The sequence below is a fragment of the Oryctolagus cuniculus genome, chromosome 2, assembly GCF_964237555.1.
Source record: "Oryctolagus cuniculus chromosome 2, mOryCun1.1, whole genome shotgun sequence".
Lineage (NCBI taxonomy): Eukaryota > Metazoa > Chordata > Mammalia > Lagomorpha > Leporidae > Oryctolagus > Oryctolagus cuniculus.
Window position 1 is genome coordinate 43,909,165 of NC_091433.1, and position 18,476 is coordinate 43,927,640.

The following is an 18,476-nucleotide window of genomic DNA, read 5'->3' on the forward strand; positions in this document are numbered from 1 at the left end:
TGTGACATCAAGGCCCCTGCTGCCCTCCCCAGCACTCCACCTGTTAGGCTCTTCCCTGCGCGCAGGGCAGGACCCAGGCTCAAATCCTCTGGGGCTAAGGAGAGGACCAGTGGCTCCTAGAACTGAAAACGTCCAGTTTGTGTTTTGAGCACCCCCAGGCAGGGCTGGCAAGGGTCTGGCCCCAAGCGACCCCTTTCCACCCTGACACTATGGTGGCTGATCCTGGCTTCCCCTCCCATCCTCACAGCCACCCACATCAGGCGGGGTGAGCTGGCACCAAGGCCATATCTATTTGTCATACCCATCCTAACTTCTTCCTTCTGTGGCTAACCCCCAAATGAGTCTCGGCTGGTAAGTCTCCACGTCACCTCCTCCAAGAAGTCTTCCCTGATCTGCCATGCCTCTCACCCTGTGCTCAGCCACACCCACCCTGTGAGAGCTGTGTCTATGCAGAGAGCCTGTGCTCATAGCAATGAGGTTGTGGTATGTGTTGATATGTCCACTCCCACTAGCAAGTGGAGGGCTCAAGGATGAAACTCTGGACCTAACACAGAGCCTGGAAGAAGTCATGGCTCATAACCCTTGTTGGACACATGAATGAGTGAACGAATGAAGGAGCGAGTGAATGAATGACTCGCCAGGCGGGGCCAGGTCATTTTGAAGGTGGTGCTGGGGACGCAGTGATGCTGGGGACGCAGTGGTACTGAGACTAGGTGATACTGAGACTAGGTGATGGTGGGAGGTGGTGATGCTGGGAGGTGGTGACACAGGGAGACCCCTGACCTGGGGAGAATGTAGCCCTTCTTCCCCATCTGGGTCCCTCAGTGAGGACCAGGAAGGATGCTCGTGGCTGCCAGTGGACATGAGAACTAGGTGGAAAGGAAAGCTGGCCCGAGGGGAGCGAGGGCTCCCCACAGCTGCAGGCCTAATGGGAGCAGCTTAAAGGGATTAGCTGACAGGAGGAGGCTGGAGAAGCTAATTATAAAGTGTGTATGCCAGCGATGAGGCAGGACTCTAAGGCTTTTTGTGCAGAGATTTTGAAAATGACAGAACAGGGGCCGGTGCTATAGTGTAGCGGGTAACACTGCCGCCTGTGATGACAGCATCCCATATGGGCGCTGGTTCGAGTCCTGGCTGCTCCACTTCTGATCCAGCTCTCTGCTATGCCCTGGGAAAGCAGTGGAGGATGGCCCAAGTTCTTGGACCCCTGTACCCACTGGGGAGACCCAGAAGAAGCTCCTGACTCCTGACTTCGGCCTGGCCCAGCCCCGGCCATTGTGGCCATTTGGGGAGTGAACCAGAGGATGGAAGATTCTCTCTCTCTCTCTCTCTGTTTTCCTGTCTCTAACTCTTTCAAATAAATAAAGCTTTAAAACTATAGAAAAATTGGCAGAAGAGTTCTCTTCCTTACAGGTGGAGATGTTCAGCCCACAGCCATGTCAAGCCCGGGAAGTTACTAATCTGGCCTTGCCAAGGCAGCTGCAGGCGGGACTCGAAATTCAATACATCTATAGCAGGCTCGTTTTTAAATGGATCATTTAGTGTGACCCACAGACGATGTTGCAAATCCCCAGAAGGCCCTTGGCAGAAAAATGGTGCCCCACCCCTGCATGGAAGGGGGCGGGGCACCACCAAACCCTTCAGTTGGCCTTGACGGCCACACCCCGGAAGGCCAGGCTTACTTGTCCAGTGCAAGTAGCAAGGGTCCTGGAATGGTTCTGAGTCACCTGTAAGCTGGGGAAGCCTCACTGATCATAATTATTCATTTTGTAATTGTTATTATGTGTTAGGTTATTGCAGCCTGGTTCCGGGGTGAAACTGAAATGTTGGCATTACGAATAATCAGTACTCCATTCGGATAGCCCCCAACTTACAGGGTCTCTGCTGTAGTTTTTTGATTTTATGATGGTGCAAAAGTGACACCACCCCCCCATTCAGTTGGAACCTCACGCCCATTTGTGAGCTTTGATCTTTTCCCAGGCTAGTGACAGTGTGGTCGGGGAGCTACAGTGCCCGGCGATGGGATCGTAGATGATTCCTACTCTCCTGTGTGCTGTGTTGCTGAGTGAGGGTGTTCAGACTGCATTACCAAGTGCGTGTTCAACTTAGGATGGGTTTATCAGGCAGGAACCCTATCCTGGCCCTCTGCGGTACCAAGTATGGGGTTGGGCGCTGCGGGGGAGTACAGGTTCCGCTTCCAAGGCCTTGGTGGGGTTGACCAGAAAGGAGGCAGGCCTAGGATGTGGGAACCGTCAGGGAAGCTGCCCCAGAAATGGACGGTGCTCTGGGCTGGGGGTGGGGGGAAGTTTGCGGGGCAAGGCTCCACAGGGAAGGAAGGTGAGGCCGGCTGCAGAAGGATGCCCCCCTGTTCAGGCGGAAGCTCTGAGCCGGGTGGCTGACTCAGAGCAAGGGGGCTTTTTAAACGGGAACGCAGCAGGTGGGGAGGCTTGAGGGGGAAGCTGGGCCAGATGGAGGAAGCCCCGGAGTTGGGGGATAAAGGGCACACACTGGGGAGACACTGGAGCTTTTAGGGAACAGGCAAAGTCCAGTTACAAGCTGGGTTTCAGGGCACACAGGCCAGCAGGGGTGCAGACTGTGGTCATTTGGGACGGGAAGAGCATGTGACAGTCAAGGGTCCTGTGGGAGGTAGTGGGGCTGTGGTAGCGGAGTCAACAGTGGGGTGAATGGCTTTGAGTCTACCTTGGCTGGTCCAAGCCCCAGTCTTCCGAGTCCGTGGCAGTGGGCCAACATGGACCCGTCGGTGCACCTGGTAAAGACTTGGGGACATGTTAGGGCGAGCGTTAGGCTCATACAAAAGCAAACATCACCCGACAATGAAGAAAAACACAAGACATCAAGTGGTAGCATCCTCTCTGGGTTACAGACACAGAGATCCAAGCCTCTTCGTCGGTGACCCTTGACCCTGGGAGAATTGGGACCAGTGCTTTCTGACTCTGCCCTCTTCCCTGATAGCTGGTGGGTGGGGTCCAGAGAGGTGAGTCATTCAGGGGACCTCAGCAGAGGGGTCCGTGCCACCCAGGTTCCGGACTCTTCGGCCAGTGTTCCTTTTTTTTTTTTTAAGTTTTTTTTTTTTTTTTATTTGAAAGTCAGAGTTACACAGAGAGAGAAGGAGAAGCAGAGAGAGAGGTCTTCCATCTGCTGGTTCACTCCCCAAATGGCCACAACAGCCAGAACTGCGCCGATGATCCAAAGCCAGGAGCCAGAAACTTCTCCCAGATCTCCCATGTGGATGCAGGGGCCCAACGACTTGGGCCGCCTTCCACTGCTTTCCCAGGCCATAGCAGAGAGCTGGATCAGAAGTGGAGCAGCGGGACTCGAGCCTGTGCCCATACAGGATGCTAGCACTGCAGGTGGCGGCTCTACCCGCTACGCCACAGCGCCGGCCCCACATCCGGTGTTCCTAAACCTGCATTTTGTGGTCTCTACCCACCTCTTCAGATTAGCTACTAAAGTATTCAGAGGAGTTCAAGGTTCATAGCCGAGGGGAAGGAAAAGAGCAAGAGGAATGAAGGGAATAAGGACTTGTTGCGCCTGTTCTAGGCCAGTGCTTTATTTGCGAAAACCCATTCAGTGGTTCCAACCGCTCTGCAGTGACTGTAGCTCCCTGACTGATGACCTTATTGGCCTCCTGGGCCACCCAGGTAGGAAGTGGTGGGGCTAGGATTTGAACTCAGATCTGTCCGATAGCAGACCTTTGCCCTCCCTTCTATTCCACCAATGGATTCACCTGACTCCCAGGGTGAGTGAGGCGAACTTGGGGAGGGCAGGAAACACCTCATACAGCCAGGGGGATACAGGAGATGCAAGGCCTGGCCTTTTTCTCTGACTTGCCTCTTCCTTTGCACCTTGCAGCTCCCCAGGCCTCTGCGCCATGAGTGGTGCCCCAAGCCACCGGGAGTGCCTCCTGCCCGCCGTGGCGCGCGCCCTCTCTGCCACCCAGGTCACACCTGCCAAGAAGATAACCTTCCTCAAGCGGGGGGACCCCCAGTTTGCAGGGGTGCGCCTGGCGGTCCACCAGCGCACCTTCAAGACCTTCAGCGCCCTGATGGACGAGCTCTCTCAGCGCGTGCCGCTGGCCTTCGGGGTGCGCTCTGTCACCACGCCCCGCGGCCTGCATGGCCTCAGTGCCCTGGAGCAGCTGCAGGATGGGGGCTGCTACCTCTGCTCCGACAAGCAGCCCCCCAAGACCCCTGGCTGGCCGGGGTCGCGGGATTCCGAAGGCCAGGGCGAGGCGCCAGGAACAACCTCTTCTTGGAAGGGCCCCAAAGCCCCGAGGAGGATGACACTCATTAAGAACGGGGACCCTCGGCTCCGGCAGACAGTGGTTCTGAGTCCTAGGAACACCAGAAACCTGGCGGCCTTCCTCAGCCAGGCCTCGGCGGCCCTGCGCTTTCCCGTGAAGCAGGTGTACACCGTGAGTGGGAAAAAGGTAGGTGCTCGGGCTCTGAAATTGCTTTGACAATGCTTTTTGGACCCCAGGTCCAAATCCTTAGATGGAATGGAGGTGGTGGTGGTGGTGGTGGTGGTGGTATCATTATTCCTTTAAAAGAAGTCCTTGACCGTGCTACTACTCATTTTATAAAGGTGCAGGGCCGGAGACATTCGGTCAAGTCAGTCTCTCCACAAGCAAATGTTATTCACATTCGTAGCTTCCATTTAGGACGCATAGTCATGATTTTCTTTTCTAGTCCTTTCAACAAACTCTTTCCATGGGCACTCAGTGCAGGAAACAGAAGCTACCCAAGGTCCCTTAAGCACAGAGTGCTTCAGTTTTACTATTAGGGAGCTTCCAGAATTTTGGGAAGCTGGAGAGTGACCTTGAAACTGGTTCTCCACAGATGGCTTCCAGTATCCTGCCGGAAGCTACTACCTGTGCTGGAAGCTACTACGATGACTGAGTTCAAGAGCCCTTCTCTGTAGCATCCAAGTTTATACAGTTGGATTCAGGAAGTGAGATCATAGACGCCTAATGAATTCATTTAGCTAGCAAAGACCAAAATGACTGGGATGGAAAGCAAAACGTGGCTAAGTCATTGATGCTATGATTAGAGGAACTGCTGTATGTGTAGCCCATGAATCTGTAGTCTTGGGAGAAATAGCACGATGAACCTGTTGCCAATTTGGAGCACACATCACATCCTGTAAGACAATGCCTCAACAGCACCAAGAGATGCCTTTCATCTGGTGTCCAAACCGAGTCTTCCATAGTATTCTGGAACATTGTCCAATGTTCTGTAAGTTATAGCTGCTTTTGGGTGATGCAGTCCACTGGTCCTGGCCTATTATCTTATACTTTTCACTGTAAAATCAGTTCTATGGATACAAGACATCTTCATGGGTTATGGCAATGCTGAGTAAGAATCCCGTAAGTCCACCAAAAGGATGATGGGCAAGGGACAACATCGGCCCCAAATCAGCATCTATTCCGGTGACCACAAACTGCTGACCGTCTCCTTGAGAGAGGGAGGGGTTCATGTCATAGCTTTCCATCGGGTGCTGAGTCCCTCAAGGAATGAAACTAGGGATTTAGCAGTGGTCTCTGCCCCCCCGCAGATGAGGCCCCAAGCAGAGGTGGTAGCCAGATTTACATGAACGAGGTCGAGTTTGTGTTGCTAATTCGTGGTACTTTGTCACTTTGTCATGAATTTATGGCACCTGCCTCGTAGCAGTTAGAGAAGAAGGGTGACTGACATCCACTGAGATCTGCTTGTCCATGCGATTGTCACCTTTGGGTGTGCACTCACATGGGGCATGAGTGTTCCCACCCCCTAGGCCAACTGTGAGAGACACACTCACAATTCTTGTCTAGACTGCCTTGTCCCTGTCCTCCTGTCCTGTTCCTGCCAAGTCCCTGGTTGTCAGATTGAACTGCTGGCCACTGCTGATAGTTGTTACAGGGTCTCTTGCCATTTCTCCTTCCATGAGGAATACTCAATCAAAGCACACTCTCCCCTGGACTTTCCTTCCCTGTACCCTCATGGCCCCTAAGTGGGTCTGTTATGCTAAAAGCCAGCTGTGGTCATGTCAGTACACTCTGCGACTTCTCTGAAACACGGATTCAGATATCTTCTTCAGTGAATGGATCCCAGGGAATTTCCTGGGAAGTCCTGGGTATCTGCTGAGGCAAGGGGGCAGGGCAGCAGGAGCAGGTGACCTGGGAATGGAAGCCACCTGCTCAGGGAACCGACGTGTCAGTTCCAGCTTCTTGAGCCTGGTGCAGTGCCTGTCTCCTCCAACTTTATGCCCAGTGCTGCTTCAACACTCCTGCTTTATGGTGCGATGGATCACCTAACTCTCAATTCAGTTGTACAAGGGCACTCCAAAGAATTCATGGAAAATGGAATTCAAAGAATTATTTGGGTTTGTGCAAACATTCTGAAACCCATGTCTATGAGGTTTCGTATAAATGTATATTATGAAAAAGCTCGGCATAGATTTCAAAATTCTGGGCAGCAAGAACAACTTATCTTTTAATTTCAATTTCTCATGAGTTTTCTTGACGTACCCTGTATTTTGCAACCAGAAGAATCAGTTTCTGCATCTGAGGTTTGGCAACCAGAGAACAGCAGCCCCCAAGTCCTCTGGACATGCTTGAATGGAGAGTTTAGAGCATGAGCTTGGCAATTTTTTGAAAGTCAGAAGCCGCCAGCCTTCTCCATAGCCCCCGCAGTTCCTGTTCTACTAGTCCATCCTGGCAGCAGTGGGAGTCAACGTTCTCCAGTGCTTCTGCTTTCAGAAGTAACCACTGGAGAACCGACTTTGTCACTGTATGCCACGGGCTCTTAGTGTCCCCTTGTCACCAGGTGTAACCACCTTCAGATCCAGCCAGGTCAGAAGGCCAACCCCAGACTCCCGTTATGAAGCTCTACGATCCTTGGCCAACTCTGATGTCACGCACTGTACCAGCCGTGGTTCAGCACAGGAAGCAGAGTCCTCTCTCAGTGTCTTAGGCTGCAAGAAATTCTACTGGAATCTGGATGCTACAAGATTCATGGAAAGGCTGGAAAAGCTGAGGCTGAATTCCTGGAAAAATTCCCCCGTCAAGGTCAACACCTCTAACACAATCAAGAAAGTGGGTTGTTGGGGGTCATTATTACAACGATCGGGTTCAACAGCACCCCCCCCCACCATTGCTGTGATCCAGAATGGGATCAGTCTTCTTTCAACGGTTGTGAAGCTAACGAGTGGGTACTGGAACAATGAGAGTGGCTCTTGCCATCCCAGCTGCACACGCTCCTCTGCGCCTTTGACTGCCGTTGCTTGTGGCAGCAGTCAAAAGAAAAAGGAAGATGGTCTCTGCTCCACTGCTGTATATTCTGTCTCATGCAACTGCTGGAATCTTTGATGCTATAAATTCTAGCTGCAAGGGAGTTCAGGAAATGGCTTTCCAGCTCCTAAGCTCTACAGTACTGGAAAGTACCCATGAAAGAAAGTGGGAGAGAACTGCCTTAGTCTAGGGCTTAGCATCCAGCACACACAGCCATGAGGTGGCTAACATTCTTACCCACTTCCTTTTTATTTTTAAAGATTTATTTATTTGTTTGAAAGAGTTACACAGAGAGAGGAAAGGCAGAGAGAGAGAGAGAGAGAGGAGAGAGAGAGAGAGGTCTTTCATCCGCTGGTTCACTCCCCAGTAGGCCGCAACAGCCAGAGCTGGTCTGATCCAAAGCCAGGAGCCAGGAGATTCCTCAGGGTCTTCCCACATGGGTGCAGAGGCCCAATGACTTGGGCCATCTTCCACTGCTTTCCCAGGCCATAGCAGAGAGCTGGATCAGAAGAGGAGCAGCGGGACTCGAACCAGCACCCGTTTGGGATGCTGGCAGTGCAGGCGGTAGCTTTACCAGCTACTTACAGCTCTGGCCCCCTTACCTACTTTCGATAAACCAGAAAAGTGAAACACAGAGGCTAATAACTTATTCATGATCGTGTGGTTGGCAAATAATAGAGCCAGCATTAATGACCAAAGACATGATGCAAGCATGCTTTTTAGTTATTGTGCCTTTACCGGTGCCATCATGTGCTATGGTGTGAACGCAGAAAAGTAGGACTAGATGCTCACAGCTTACTACGTGTAGTGAGGGGGGAGAAGAGGTAGGAGATAAGTAATACGTTGGAGAAACAGATAGTAGGATGTTTTCACATAGACTTACTGAAAAGTTACTGAGCATTCCGTAAACAGAATGAACTCCCTGCTCCCCAGGGAGGGTCCCTCAACAGATGGGTGCTGGCTCTTGCCCTTTCTCCCATGGATTCTCTCTCTCCCCAGGGACAGGAACATTGTTTAGCCCTCAGTTCCATCTTCCTCCCTGGAAGCATAGCTACTTGTATAAATCGATAGACTTGGGTCATGTCCATGTTTTTATGAGGGACTGGAACTCTAAAAGGAGAACCATGCCTAGTAGTTGAAAAAAACTTCTAATCAACCAGAATGAAAGATCTGGTATATAGTACATTTCCATGTCGTTTTTGCAGGAGAGGGTCTAAGGGCTCTCTCTTTTTCATTTCCTTGCTAGTGAGCCTATGCTTCTAATTTGAGATCATGAAAAGGAACGCATTCTGCCCTTAAAGATGGAAACAAATGCCCTAAATCGCTAATTACAATGCTGTGCTACCAACAGGGCAAGCCCTCAGCTAGACAGGGGCCTCTGGAGCCAGGCGGGATTTTTGAAAAGCAGGGACCTGTTCCCTAATCTAGCAGCGATATTGCTTACTCAACTCTGAGCCCAAGACTGTGCAGAGGGGCATCCTGCTGGTGGGTCCTGTGGGTGGGTGGGGGCAACAGCCTGGAGTCCACTATTCTTTTTTAAAGAAAAATTTGTATTTATGTTATTTATTTGTAAGATAGAGAGAGAATCTGTCATCTGCTCGTTCACTCCCCAAATGGCTACAATAGCCACGGCTGAGCCAGGCTGGAGCCAGGAGCCAGGAGCTTCATCTGGGTCTCCCCCTTGGGTGCAGGGGCCCAAGCGCTTGGACCATCCTCTGCTGCTTTCCCAGGCACATTAGCAGGGAGCTGGATCAGAAGTGGAGCAGTCAGGACTCGAATGGGTGTTCATATGGGATACCGGGGTCTCAGGTGGTGGCTTTGCCCGCTACACCACAGCACCAGCCCCAAGACCACTGACCCTGGAATTCTAGGAGTTTGGAAGGGAAGGATTCACCTGAGGGCTGGTGGCGCCTCTCCCCTCTCCACTGCACTAGGGCAGAGTCAGAAGCAATGGGCTTGGAGTGTCCTGGCAAAGAGGATCAGACAGAGAGGTGACCCTCTACCAGGGAAAAGGTGACCCTCTGCCAGGCTCTGATCCCAAGTGGAAGCTGGAGGGCTCTCTGGCTCTCAGGAAATACCTATTCCGGGGGTGTACGTGTGACCAGAGAAGCAGCCTAACGGCTCTGCTGTCATCTGCAGAGGCACGCAGGTTGACCTTTGGTAGAGGGCGGGCTGGGGGTAGAGGCAGGACATCCTGGGCAATGACCATGGGAGACCACCAGCTAGTGACAGAGGTGCTATGGAGGCACCTGGATTCCTCCACTGGGTCCGGGGCCGAGGGTGAGAAGTGAGGGAGTGGGAAAGGCCAGGAGAGCCCGTGCTCTTTCTGCCCGGGGCTCCTGGCTCCTGGCTCCTGGCTCAGCGCTCTCCTCCCTCAGGTGGACTCGCTGCAGTGTCTCCTGCGCTGCCCCTCGACGCTAGTGTGTGCTGGTGACGAGGCCTTCAGACCTCCAGTGATGGAAGATGCCAGAAGAAATGGGACAGAAATGTTACCTGGGCTGTCTTCCAGGAGCAAAACTGGTGAGTTATGAGGGGAGTGGGGATTCCCCAGTCTCATTTGCCCTGCCGATGTGCCGTAGACCCGGGCAGACGCCCATTCCGATAACCTGGGAAACGCGCCTCCAGCCCCAGCTCTTGGGTGTTCCAGGTGTTTGGGGCTCTCTTTGTTTCTTCCTCCTCCTCTTCATCACCATCAACCTTAACTGGGTGAACCATTTGATGGGGAGGATATGAAGGAGCCGATCATGGTGCTTAAATGGAGCGTTCATAAGGAGATGTTGACCTTGAGGTTGCTAGGGTCTAAAACAACTTTTACTAAGAATCACGGTGGGCCGTGGACCATGCCCACGTGGCATTTTGCATCCTTTAAGAGTCATGGCCGTCTTTGGAAAGATGGGAGTTGAAAAGGGCTAAAGGAAACTACGATCACCCACCATCCAGCCAGTTAGCCACCCAGAAAGCCTCCTTGGCTGACTTCCTCAGCCCAGCTGCACCCACAGAGCTCAGGCTCTACTGGCCCCAGCCCCTGGCCTCACGTCAGCAAGGCGATGAGAGGGGAAAAGCACTCAGGGCCTTCATTTCTTAAGGCCCCCTCTCCCACCCTCTTCTCTTCTTGTCCTGGCTGGGGTGCAGGCTTGCCTGTCAGCAGCTGATCCTGTGTGTCCGGGTCCTTCTTTGCAACCATCCATCACCCCAGGGCTTGATGAGTGTTGGGATGATAAATCACCACTAATAACCACAAAGCATTTTACAGTTTACAATCAGGTCCGTGGGCGGCGTCTTATTGATCCCGCTGCCTGGGCTGGGGGTGGGCTCCCGTGTTTGCTCCACCTGCCGCCTCTGCGGTGGGGGACCTACTGAGGCTAGCAGAGCTATGTAGGGAATGTCACATGCACGGCTGCGCGTCCTCAAAGCAGACCTAACAAATCTCTGTGACCGTGCATCCGTCCCAGCCCAGAACACAGGCTCTGCCCAAAGCTGCCCAGCCGCTAAGAGCAGAGTTGAGACTGCGCTCAGATTCAAGTCCACTCAGCTGGGCTCTGCTGGGCCACTAACGGGCAGCTCTGTGTACAGCCCTTCTAGAAAGGCCCGCCCTCACCGTGGCTTTGGAGGCAGAGATAATTAGGTGGTAGACAGCTCGTGACCACTTGGGGCAGCTCCTGATCCTTTCTCCTTTTCTCTCACTCTTTGCTGCGTGCCAGGGAGCTGGGGGCCAAAGGCCAAGCAGAGCGTGATGCACTCGCGGTCCGGGTCGGGCAGCGGCCGGCCACGGCGGCTTTCCCCGCTGTCAGAGACGTCTGCCCCCCACCGGCCCCCCGCCTCTCTCCACCGTGCCCAGGGGGCCCCTGCTCCCGACAGACACCTTCGCGACACACCTGCCGCACCCGGCCCCTTGGTGGCCGGTGACGGCGTGGAAAAGAAGGTTCATCTGAATGAGGACGGCAGCCTGTCCGTGGAGATGAGGGTGCGCTTCCAGCTGCTCGGCCAGGACGCGCTGCTGTGGTCCCAGCGGGTGGGGCGGGCCGGCGCCCTCACGGCAGCCAGCAGGGAGGACCTCAGCCTTGGGGAGGCAGACCCCCCCTGCTGCACCTGGCAGGGCCACCCTTGGGGCTTCTCAGAGCCTGGGGCAGGGGCGTCAGGGCCATGTGAGGCGGGATTCAAGTGCGCCTTAGGCCATGGCCAGCAGCCGGGGCCCAGTTACGAGATCTGGAGGAACCCCCTGTACGCCTCCCAGGGCGAGCAGCCGCCTGCTGAGAAGAGATCTGGGCTGACCCCGCGCACCCACGGCAGGCGCCGCTGGAGCCGTGGGACAGCTGGGAAGCACGGACGTGGCCAGGACAGCGCCAGCCCAGCCTCCAGTGCGGGACACTCCGAAGGCTCTGAGCAAGACACCTGCAGCAGCCCCAGGACCATGGGGGGTGGCGTGAGCAGTGGCAGCCTGCATCCAGCCTCTGCCTCCCCAGCCAGGGGACCTGGAGAGGGCCCCCAAGGGAGCCCCAGCCCACGTTCTGAGGGAGGAAGGCTGGCTGGCGGGGGGCCACGCAGCTGCCTGAGACTGGAGACTGGAGACACAGATGAGGCCGATTCTGACTCGTCAGCCAGTGCTGGGCCTCTCGAGGGGCCCAGCGAGCAGGGTGAGCAGCTCCGGGGCTGCCAGCGGCAGACAGGGGCCATGCCTTCCCAGCGGCTGTTGGCACAGGGTGGCAGCCTCGGGGCTCCCACTCTGAGCCCCTCATCTCTGGGGACTGAAGATCTGCAGGCAGAGAAGCCCGGACAGGACACCGGGCATGACCAGGCCAGGGGTGGGTCTGTAATGGGGCTGCTGCTGGCTCCAGGTCATCCTGGCCCTGGGGACACAGAAGGAGGCTGCTCCCCACTCCCTGCCCGTGCCTCAGCCCGGCAAGGGAGGAGAAGACAGAGGAGCCCAGCTAGCGCTGTGTGCTCACCTAGCTCTCCCGGCCGAGTGTGCTGCCACCACAGGGACGCCCCCTGCCTGCTCCATGCACCCGCAGCCCTGCAAGCGCCGAGGCCACCCGACAGAGGCGGGGCCAGCCCAGGAGGCCCAGTGCCACCCTTTTCTGAGAATGTGTTGATGAGCAGGAAACAGGTCTCTGGGGACCTGAGACCTCCCTCCCCGGGCTCTCTTTACTCCCAGGAGCCCTCAGGAGCCCGCAGTGTCACCCTCACCCCCGTGAGTAACTCAGACTGTGCTTCTAGTGTGCACCCCACCAGCACTCCCTCTGCGGAGCCAGCAGGCGACATCAAGTACAGAGAGCACCCTCCGGCTCCTGCACTTGCACACACACCCCACCCCTGCCCACAGGCTGGCGCTGGCAGGCAGCGGGGAAAGACAGGGGGCACCCCTAGGCCCTCCCCACCCTTGGTTCTGCTGGCTGGACAGCCTGAAGCAGGGGAGCCAGGAGCCCAGCAAGGTCACAGCTGCTCCCCAATCGGGACACCGGCTTCCTTCCCTGAAGGCGCCTGGGCGTGCAGCGGGTACTGCCCCACTCCCCCTGAGGGGCGGCCCTCTGCCAAGAAGCCCCCTTTGAGCCCAAGGAACACCAGCAGTGGCGACCAAAGTGCTGATGACTGGGAGTCAGGTGGGGATGAACAGGGGGAGGAGCAACTCGAGGTGGGGCCCATGCTGCTCCCAGGCCCTGGGTCAGCGGCAGCAGGGAGAAGGGTCAGGAGCAGCCTGAGCCCCAGTGCTGGGCCCGGGAGGGCATTAGAGGGGAAGGCGGCCAGCGCAGGGCAAGGCCTTGAGGGGCTGGAGGACGACGGCAGCGTGACACCCAGCGCCCTGCCCCACGCCTCACCAGACGCCGTGGTCCGCGAGTGGCTGGGCAACATCCCGGAAGAGCCCGTGCTCATGAGATACGAGATGGACGAGCCCACCGGGGCGGCCAGGGATGGCCCAGGAGGCCCCGAGGAGGCCCCTGCTGATGAGCGCCCTCCAGAAAGCCTGGGGGAGCTGGCGCAAGGCGGACAGCTGCTCCTGGAAGGGGACGCGGGGGAGCACCCAGAGCCAGAGCCAGAAGGAGCCCTCCCAGGCCCAAGACAGGCTCCGCCCCTGGGCCACGCGGCAGCTCCAGCTGGAGTGCCTGACTCCCCCATGGGGGCTGGAACCAGGGAAGGGGCTGCTGGCGCCCAGGGCAGGGCGCCGTGTGCGCTTCCTGGCAGGGTCTCTGCCTCCACACAGATCATGAAGGCACTGCTGGGTGCCAAACAGAGCCGGCCCAGCAGCCTCCCTGAACTGTCCGATGTGGTGGCCAAGAGGTTGAGCCACTCAGCAGGGGCCCTCGTCGCCTGCCTCGCCAGGCTCCACTTCTTTGATGAAGACCCTGGTTCCCCTGCCGACAAGGTGAGGTTCATAGACTCCCCTCGGTACCGGGAGCTCCTGAGCATCTCTCAGGCCCTGTGGCCAGGGTACAGCCCTGGGCGGGACCAGCTGGACCCCAGCCTCGGGGAGCTGGCTCCACACAAGGCTTTGCTGGTGACGGAGGACTTCACACCCACGTCCTCGTCTGGCGTGGACGTCAGCAGTGGCTCTGGAGGCTCAGGGGACGGCAGCGTGCCCTGTGTCCTGGACGGCACCCTGGTGCCAGAGAAGACAGAGCCGCCCCTGGAAATCCCCTCCCAGGGGCCTGACTCCAGCATATCGGAGCACCCAGAGGGTCTGGGAAACCTGCGGCTGGGTTGTCCCACAGCCTCCACCAGCTCGCAAACCTGGGCCTGTGCCACCAGCAAGCCAGAGGCAGCAGAGGGAGGCGGTGGAGAGCAGCCGTTGGACAATGCATCTGAACACGAAGTTGAAAAGGTGGTGCGAGGAGATGGGGGGCAGGTAGAGGAAATAGAAGGAACGAGAAGAGAAGAACCACAGGAGGGCACCCAGGAGGGAGGGCTTCCAGGGGAGGCTTCCGGCCATGGGCCCGGGGTGCCAGTGGCCGGTGCTGCAGACGGGGACCTCTGCACCCTGGAAGACCAGAGAGAGCACAAAGAGGAAGCAGCAAGTCGCCCTGTCTCTGCAGGCCTGTGCCCCCCGGACGGGAGTGAGAACCCTCAGGAAACCCCTTGTCCTCCCAGTGAGGGTGCTTCCAATGCCAGTGACAGCCAAGGGGGCCCCAGGTCAGAGCCTGGTGTGGAAGAGCCGCCCGCAGCAGCCGGCGGGGAACGGGAGCAAGCCCAGGCCAGGTGGAGGCAGGGTGCGGGAGAGGCGGGCAGGTGCACTGCCTGCAGGGCATGTCTGGACCCCGACCCCGTCTGGGTGTCCAAACTGTTGAAGAAGCTACAGGCGTCCTTCCTGGCCCACTTGGCTGATGCCACAGCCCAGCTCCGGGCCCGCTGGAACCTGCAGGACCACAGGCTGCTGGACCAGATGGTGGCCGAGCTGGAGCAGGACGTGAGCGAGCGGCTCCAAGCCAGCACCGACAAAGAGCTCCAGAAGATCCAGAGCCGGGCCGGGAGGAAGGCCCTGGGGCCGCCCCGCGAAGCCCTCAGGGGCCAGGTGTCCCTGCAGACTGAGCAGCGCCGGCGCCGCCTCCACGGCCTGCGCAACCTCTCAGCCTTCCCTGAGCCGACCTGCGGCCGGGGGCTCTTCTCCTGCAGCCTGGAGGATGCCAGCTCCGCGCCCGGGGAGGAGTTCTGTCCCTGTGAGGCCTGTGTGAGGAAGAAAGGGACCCGTAAGTTCCCAAAGGACACCCCAGGGGCCGCTGGTGCGCCCATCAAAAAGGCCTTCGACCTGCAGCAGATTCTACAGAAGAAAAAGGAAGGGTGTCCCGAGGGGGAGGCCGCTGAGGGGGGAGGGGTGACGCCAGGTCAGGAGGACCCCGCCATGGCCGGGGATACCCCGGCAGCCAGTGGAGGGCAGGGGCTTGGATTGGGCCCTGGGCCTGGGGCGGATGAGGGGGACGAGGGTGAGGGGAACCAGGTGCTCAGCAGGGACAAGGATCCCCCAGGTGGGGAGGCAGAGGGCACTGGTGACCTGGAGAGTGGAGACAGTGTTGCTCGGAGCCAGGCGGAGCAGGGAGTGCAGGAAGGACCCGTGCAGGAGGACTCTGGGGATGGGCAGGACTGTGAGGCTGCGGCCTCCGAAGGAGGTGACCTGAATCCAGGAGGACAGGGTGATGGCGCCAAAGCTGCAGAGGTCCAGGAAGCTGGAGGAGAGGGGTGGCCAGGCTCAGAGGGCAGAAACGGAACAGAGATGGAAGGCAGCCCCTTGGGGCACCCAGGAGAGAGCCAGATCGGGGAGGCTTCTGAAACCAGCACCCCAGCCCAAGAGGACAGGCCCGCATCACCCTCTGCCCCCCGAGGAGACAGCCCCAATCAAAGGCTGGGCCCCCCGACACCTCCCCCTGCCTGCGCCTCCTGCAGCTCATCTGCTGCGGCCGTCTCCTCCCAGGAAGACCCAGCTGCAGAATGCCCAGGCGGGGACAGAAGGGGCAGTGATGCCGAGCCTCAGGGACTCCCATACCCAGACAGAAAAGTCCCCCGGATGTATCCTGGAAGCTCCACTTCTGAGCAGGATGGGCCCCCTTCGTGCCCAGGGACCCCAGAGCAGGGCTCAGGTGGCGGCTGTGATGTACAAGACGAGAAGGTCGCCGGAGGCCTCACCAGCACCCAGGTGGGAGGCAGGGCGGATGGCTTTGGTGGAGACGACTTCGATTTCTAGAGCTCAAGCCGTGAGCTGAGGCTGCATCGGGGACTCTGTTTTCAGTGATATTTTGTCTGCCACCCTGAGCGACCCTCTGCTCCTGGAGACATACAAAGACCTGGGAAGAATCATGGGCTTGCCTGGAACACAGCCTACTCTATGCTGCCCCCGGGGCCTGAATCGCGGAGCAAAGCAGGGTCACCTGCACGGGGGACGTCACGGAGCCAGGGGGACCCTGCGCTCGCCTGCAGAGCCGGAGCAGGTGGCGCTGTGGAAAGTCCCAGGGCAGTCTCATGCGTGTTTCTTCTTGCTAGCCCGCATGGCCCTTCTCCTCCTCCTCCTCCTCCTCCTCCTCCTCCTGCTCCTCCTCCTCCTCCCTCTCCTCCTCTCTACTCATCTCCTGTTGCCATTCCTCTTTGGCTTTTGGGTACTCATTTCCCCTGACTTCGAGGTGCTTTTTGGTTAGTTTTGAATGTATTTTGTGACTCTGCAGATGCAACTATTTGGCAAAAGCAGGTAAATTCAGGGTCAATGAATACGACTGGTTCTCCAAGTCCACATGTTTCTCCTTAATTCATGTTTTGTGTATATGATGGAATAAAACGCAAAAAAGCAGGAAGAAGACGGTGATTGCCTGTGCTCCCACCAATGGAGATAACGTAGGTTAGCAATTCCATGTTCTTCCTTCCCATTGTTCTCGGGTCATTTTGTAGTCGAAATTGGTCTTTAGGGACACATTTACATGCTTTATTTTAAAAAACTGAACGATGCAATGATTTATTCCTTTTATCTCAACAGCTTCATAAACTTCTTTTAATACCCAAATAATGTTCCGTTTTGAGAATATCAAATACTTTACTTCACTGCTTCCCTATTATAAGACCGTTTAGATGGGATCTGTTATTTCGTTCATCAGACTTCATTCCTGGACTTCTGAGCATTTCCTTAAGATTGATTCCCACGCGTGGCACTTCTGGGTCAAAGGCGATCAAGATTTTTAAGACTCCCAGTATCATGCGATTTGTTTTTCTGCAGGTCTAATTACACTACCCAGCTCACCACAGGGCGGTCATGTCAGTCCTTGGCATTATCATTAAAAACGAAATGTCATTTTCTAATATTATGGACAAAAATAATAGCACTTCAATTCAACGTGGTCCTATTTTAGAGTTGGTTACGAATGAGGTTAACATTGTGTCTAAGGCTTTCAAAAACTTTTTGCAAGTGAATGACATGTGCATGCCTTTCACCCATTTTCTCATGAGGTCCTTGCTTTTTAAAATGAATTTATTTGCGTGGGCAGTACTTGCTATAATTTTTTTTTAAAAGTCCTTTTGCTATTTTAGAGACTTTAAAGCTCCCTCTTTGCACAGCCTGAGTATTAGCCCTTGGATGGGGCAGCCTTGCTCTGGCTTTCCTGCTCATACCCGGCCATCTGGTGGTACCAGATTTATTTAAATGGAAACCTGCGCTACGAGAACAGATGTTGTGCACTGGTTGCTAAAATGTCTCCACATGCGACAGATGTTGAGTTATGGTGCACCTGCCCATCTGCGCTCACCTTTTCCACAGATGGGAGGGAGCTTCTTAATCAAATTGGACATGCTTGTAGAATTTCTGCAGAGGGGATTCGATAAGGTTTTTGTAATAAAAGCATATATACATTATATATATATATATGTGTGTGTGTGTGTGTATATATATATATCAGCTCTTGTTTACTTGGGGACAGAGCGTTGCCAGGTATTGGCTGCAGGTCTGACGAAGACTACAAACTCCTGGTTACCTGTTAATCAGAGTGAAAACTGGCATCTTAGCAAGAAGCTCCCAGTGGGGGCTGGCATTATGGTGCAGTGGGTTACACTGCCGCCTGCGACACTGGCATCCTATATTGGAGCACTGGTTTGAGTCCTGGCTGCTCCACTTCCAACCTGGCTCCCTGCTAATGTGCCTGGGAAGGCATGGAAGATGGTTCAAATATTTAGACCCCTACTGTCCGTTTGGGAGACCCAGATGGAGTTCCTGGCTCTTAGCTTCAGCCTGGCCCAGCCCTGGCTGTTGCAGCCATTTGGGGAATGAACTGGCAGATGGAAGATCTTGCTTGCTTCCTCTCTTCTTTTCTCTGAAAGCCTTTCAAATAAATAAATAAATAAATCATTAAACACAAATAAAAGAGAAGCCTCACCCCCACCCCGGAATGATTTCGTTGTAAGCTTGGTCTCAGGGTGTTGATTGCAAGATTGCTCAGCCCTGGTCATACCAGCAGGCACAAAGTGCCCTGCATTCACATCTTCTGTGAGCTGAGGTCCCCAGCTGTCCCCTAAGAGCTGTCCCAATACCTCTGGTTCACTCCCTGCTGCCTCCCCAAGGCCCAGACGGCCAGCCCTGGCACCCGCTGATCTGTCATCATCATTCATAGTTTAGAGAGTGCCCAGAAAGAGCTGGAAACCAGGAGTTAGAGGACCTGGCTCAAGTCTCAGTGGTAGTGCCTCAGTTCCAACATCTGTGAAATGGGCTGAGTGATGTTGTCCTCACTGC

The 18,476-nt window shown here is 55.8% G+C and overlaps 1 protein-coding gene across 1 annotated transcript in view; it reads left to right on the top strand.

Annotated features, from left to right (window-relative positions):
• The window catches only part of RP1L1 (RP1 like 1), a 49,400-nt gene extending 31,789 nt beyond the window's left edge, over positions 1-17,611 (top strand). The window contains exons 2-4 of the mRNA XM_051831678.2: positions 3,874-4,450; positions 9,667-9,808; positions 10,990-17,611. Of these exons, the coding sequence (XP_051687638.2) occupies positions 3,893-4,450; positions 9,667-9,808; positions 10,990-15,956 (5,667 nt within the window). The 5' untranslated portion in view covers positions 3,874-3,892 and the 3' untranslated portion in view covers positions 15,957-17,611. The remainder of the gene's footprint in view (positions 1-3,873; positions 4,451-9,666; positions 9,809-10,989) is intronic.
• Positions 17,612-18,476: the final 865 nt, after the last annotated feature.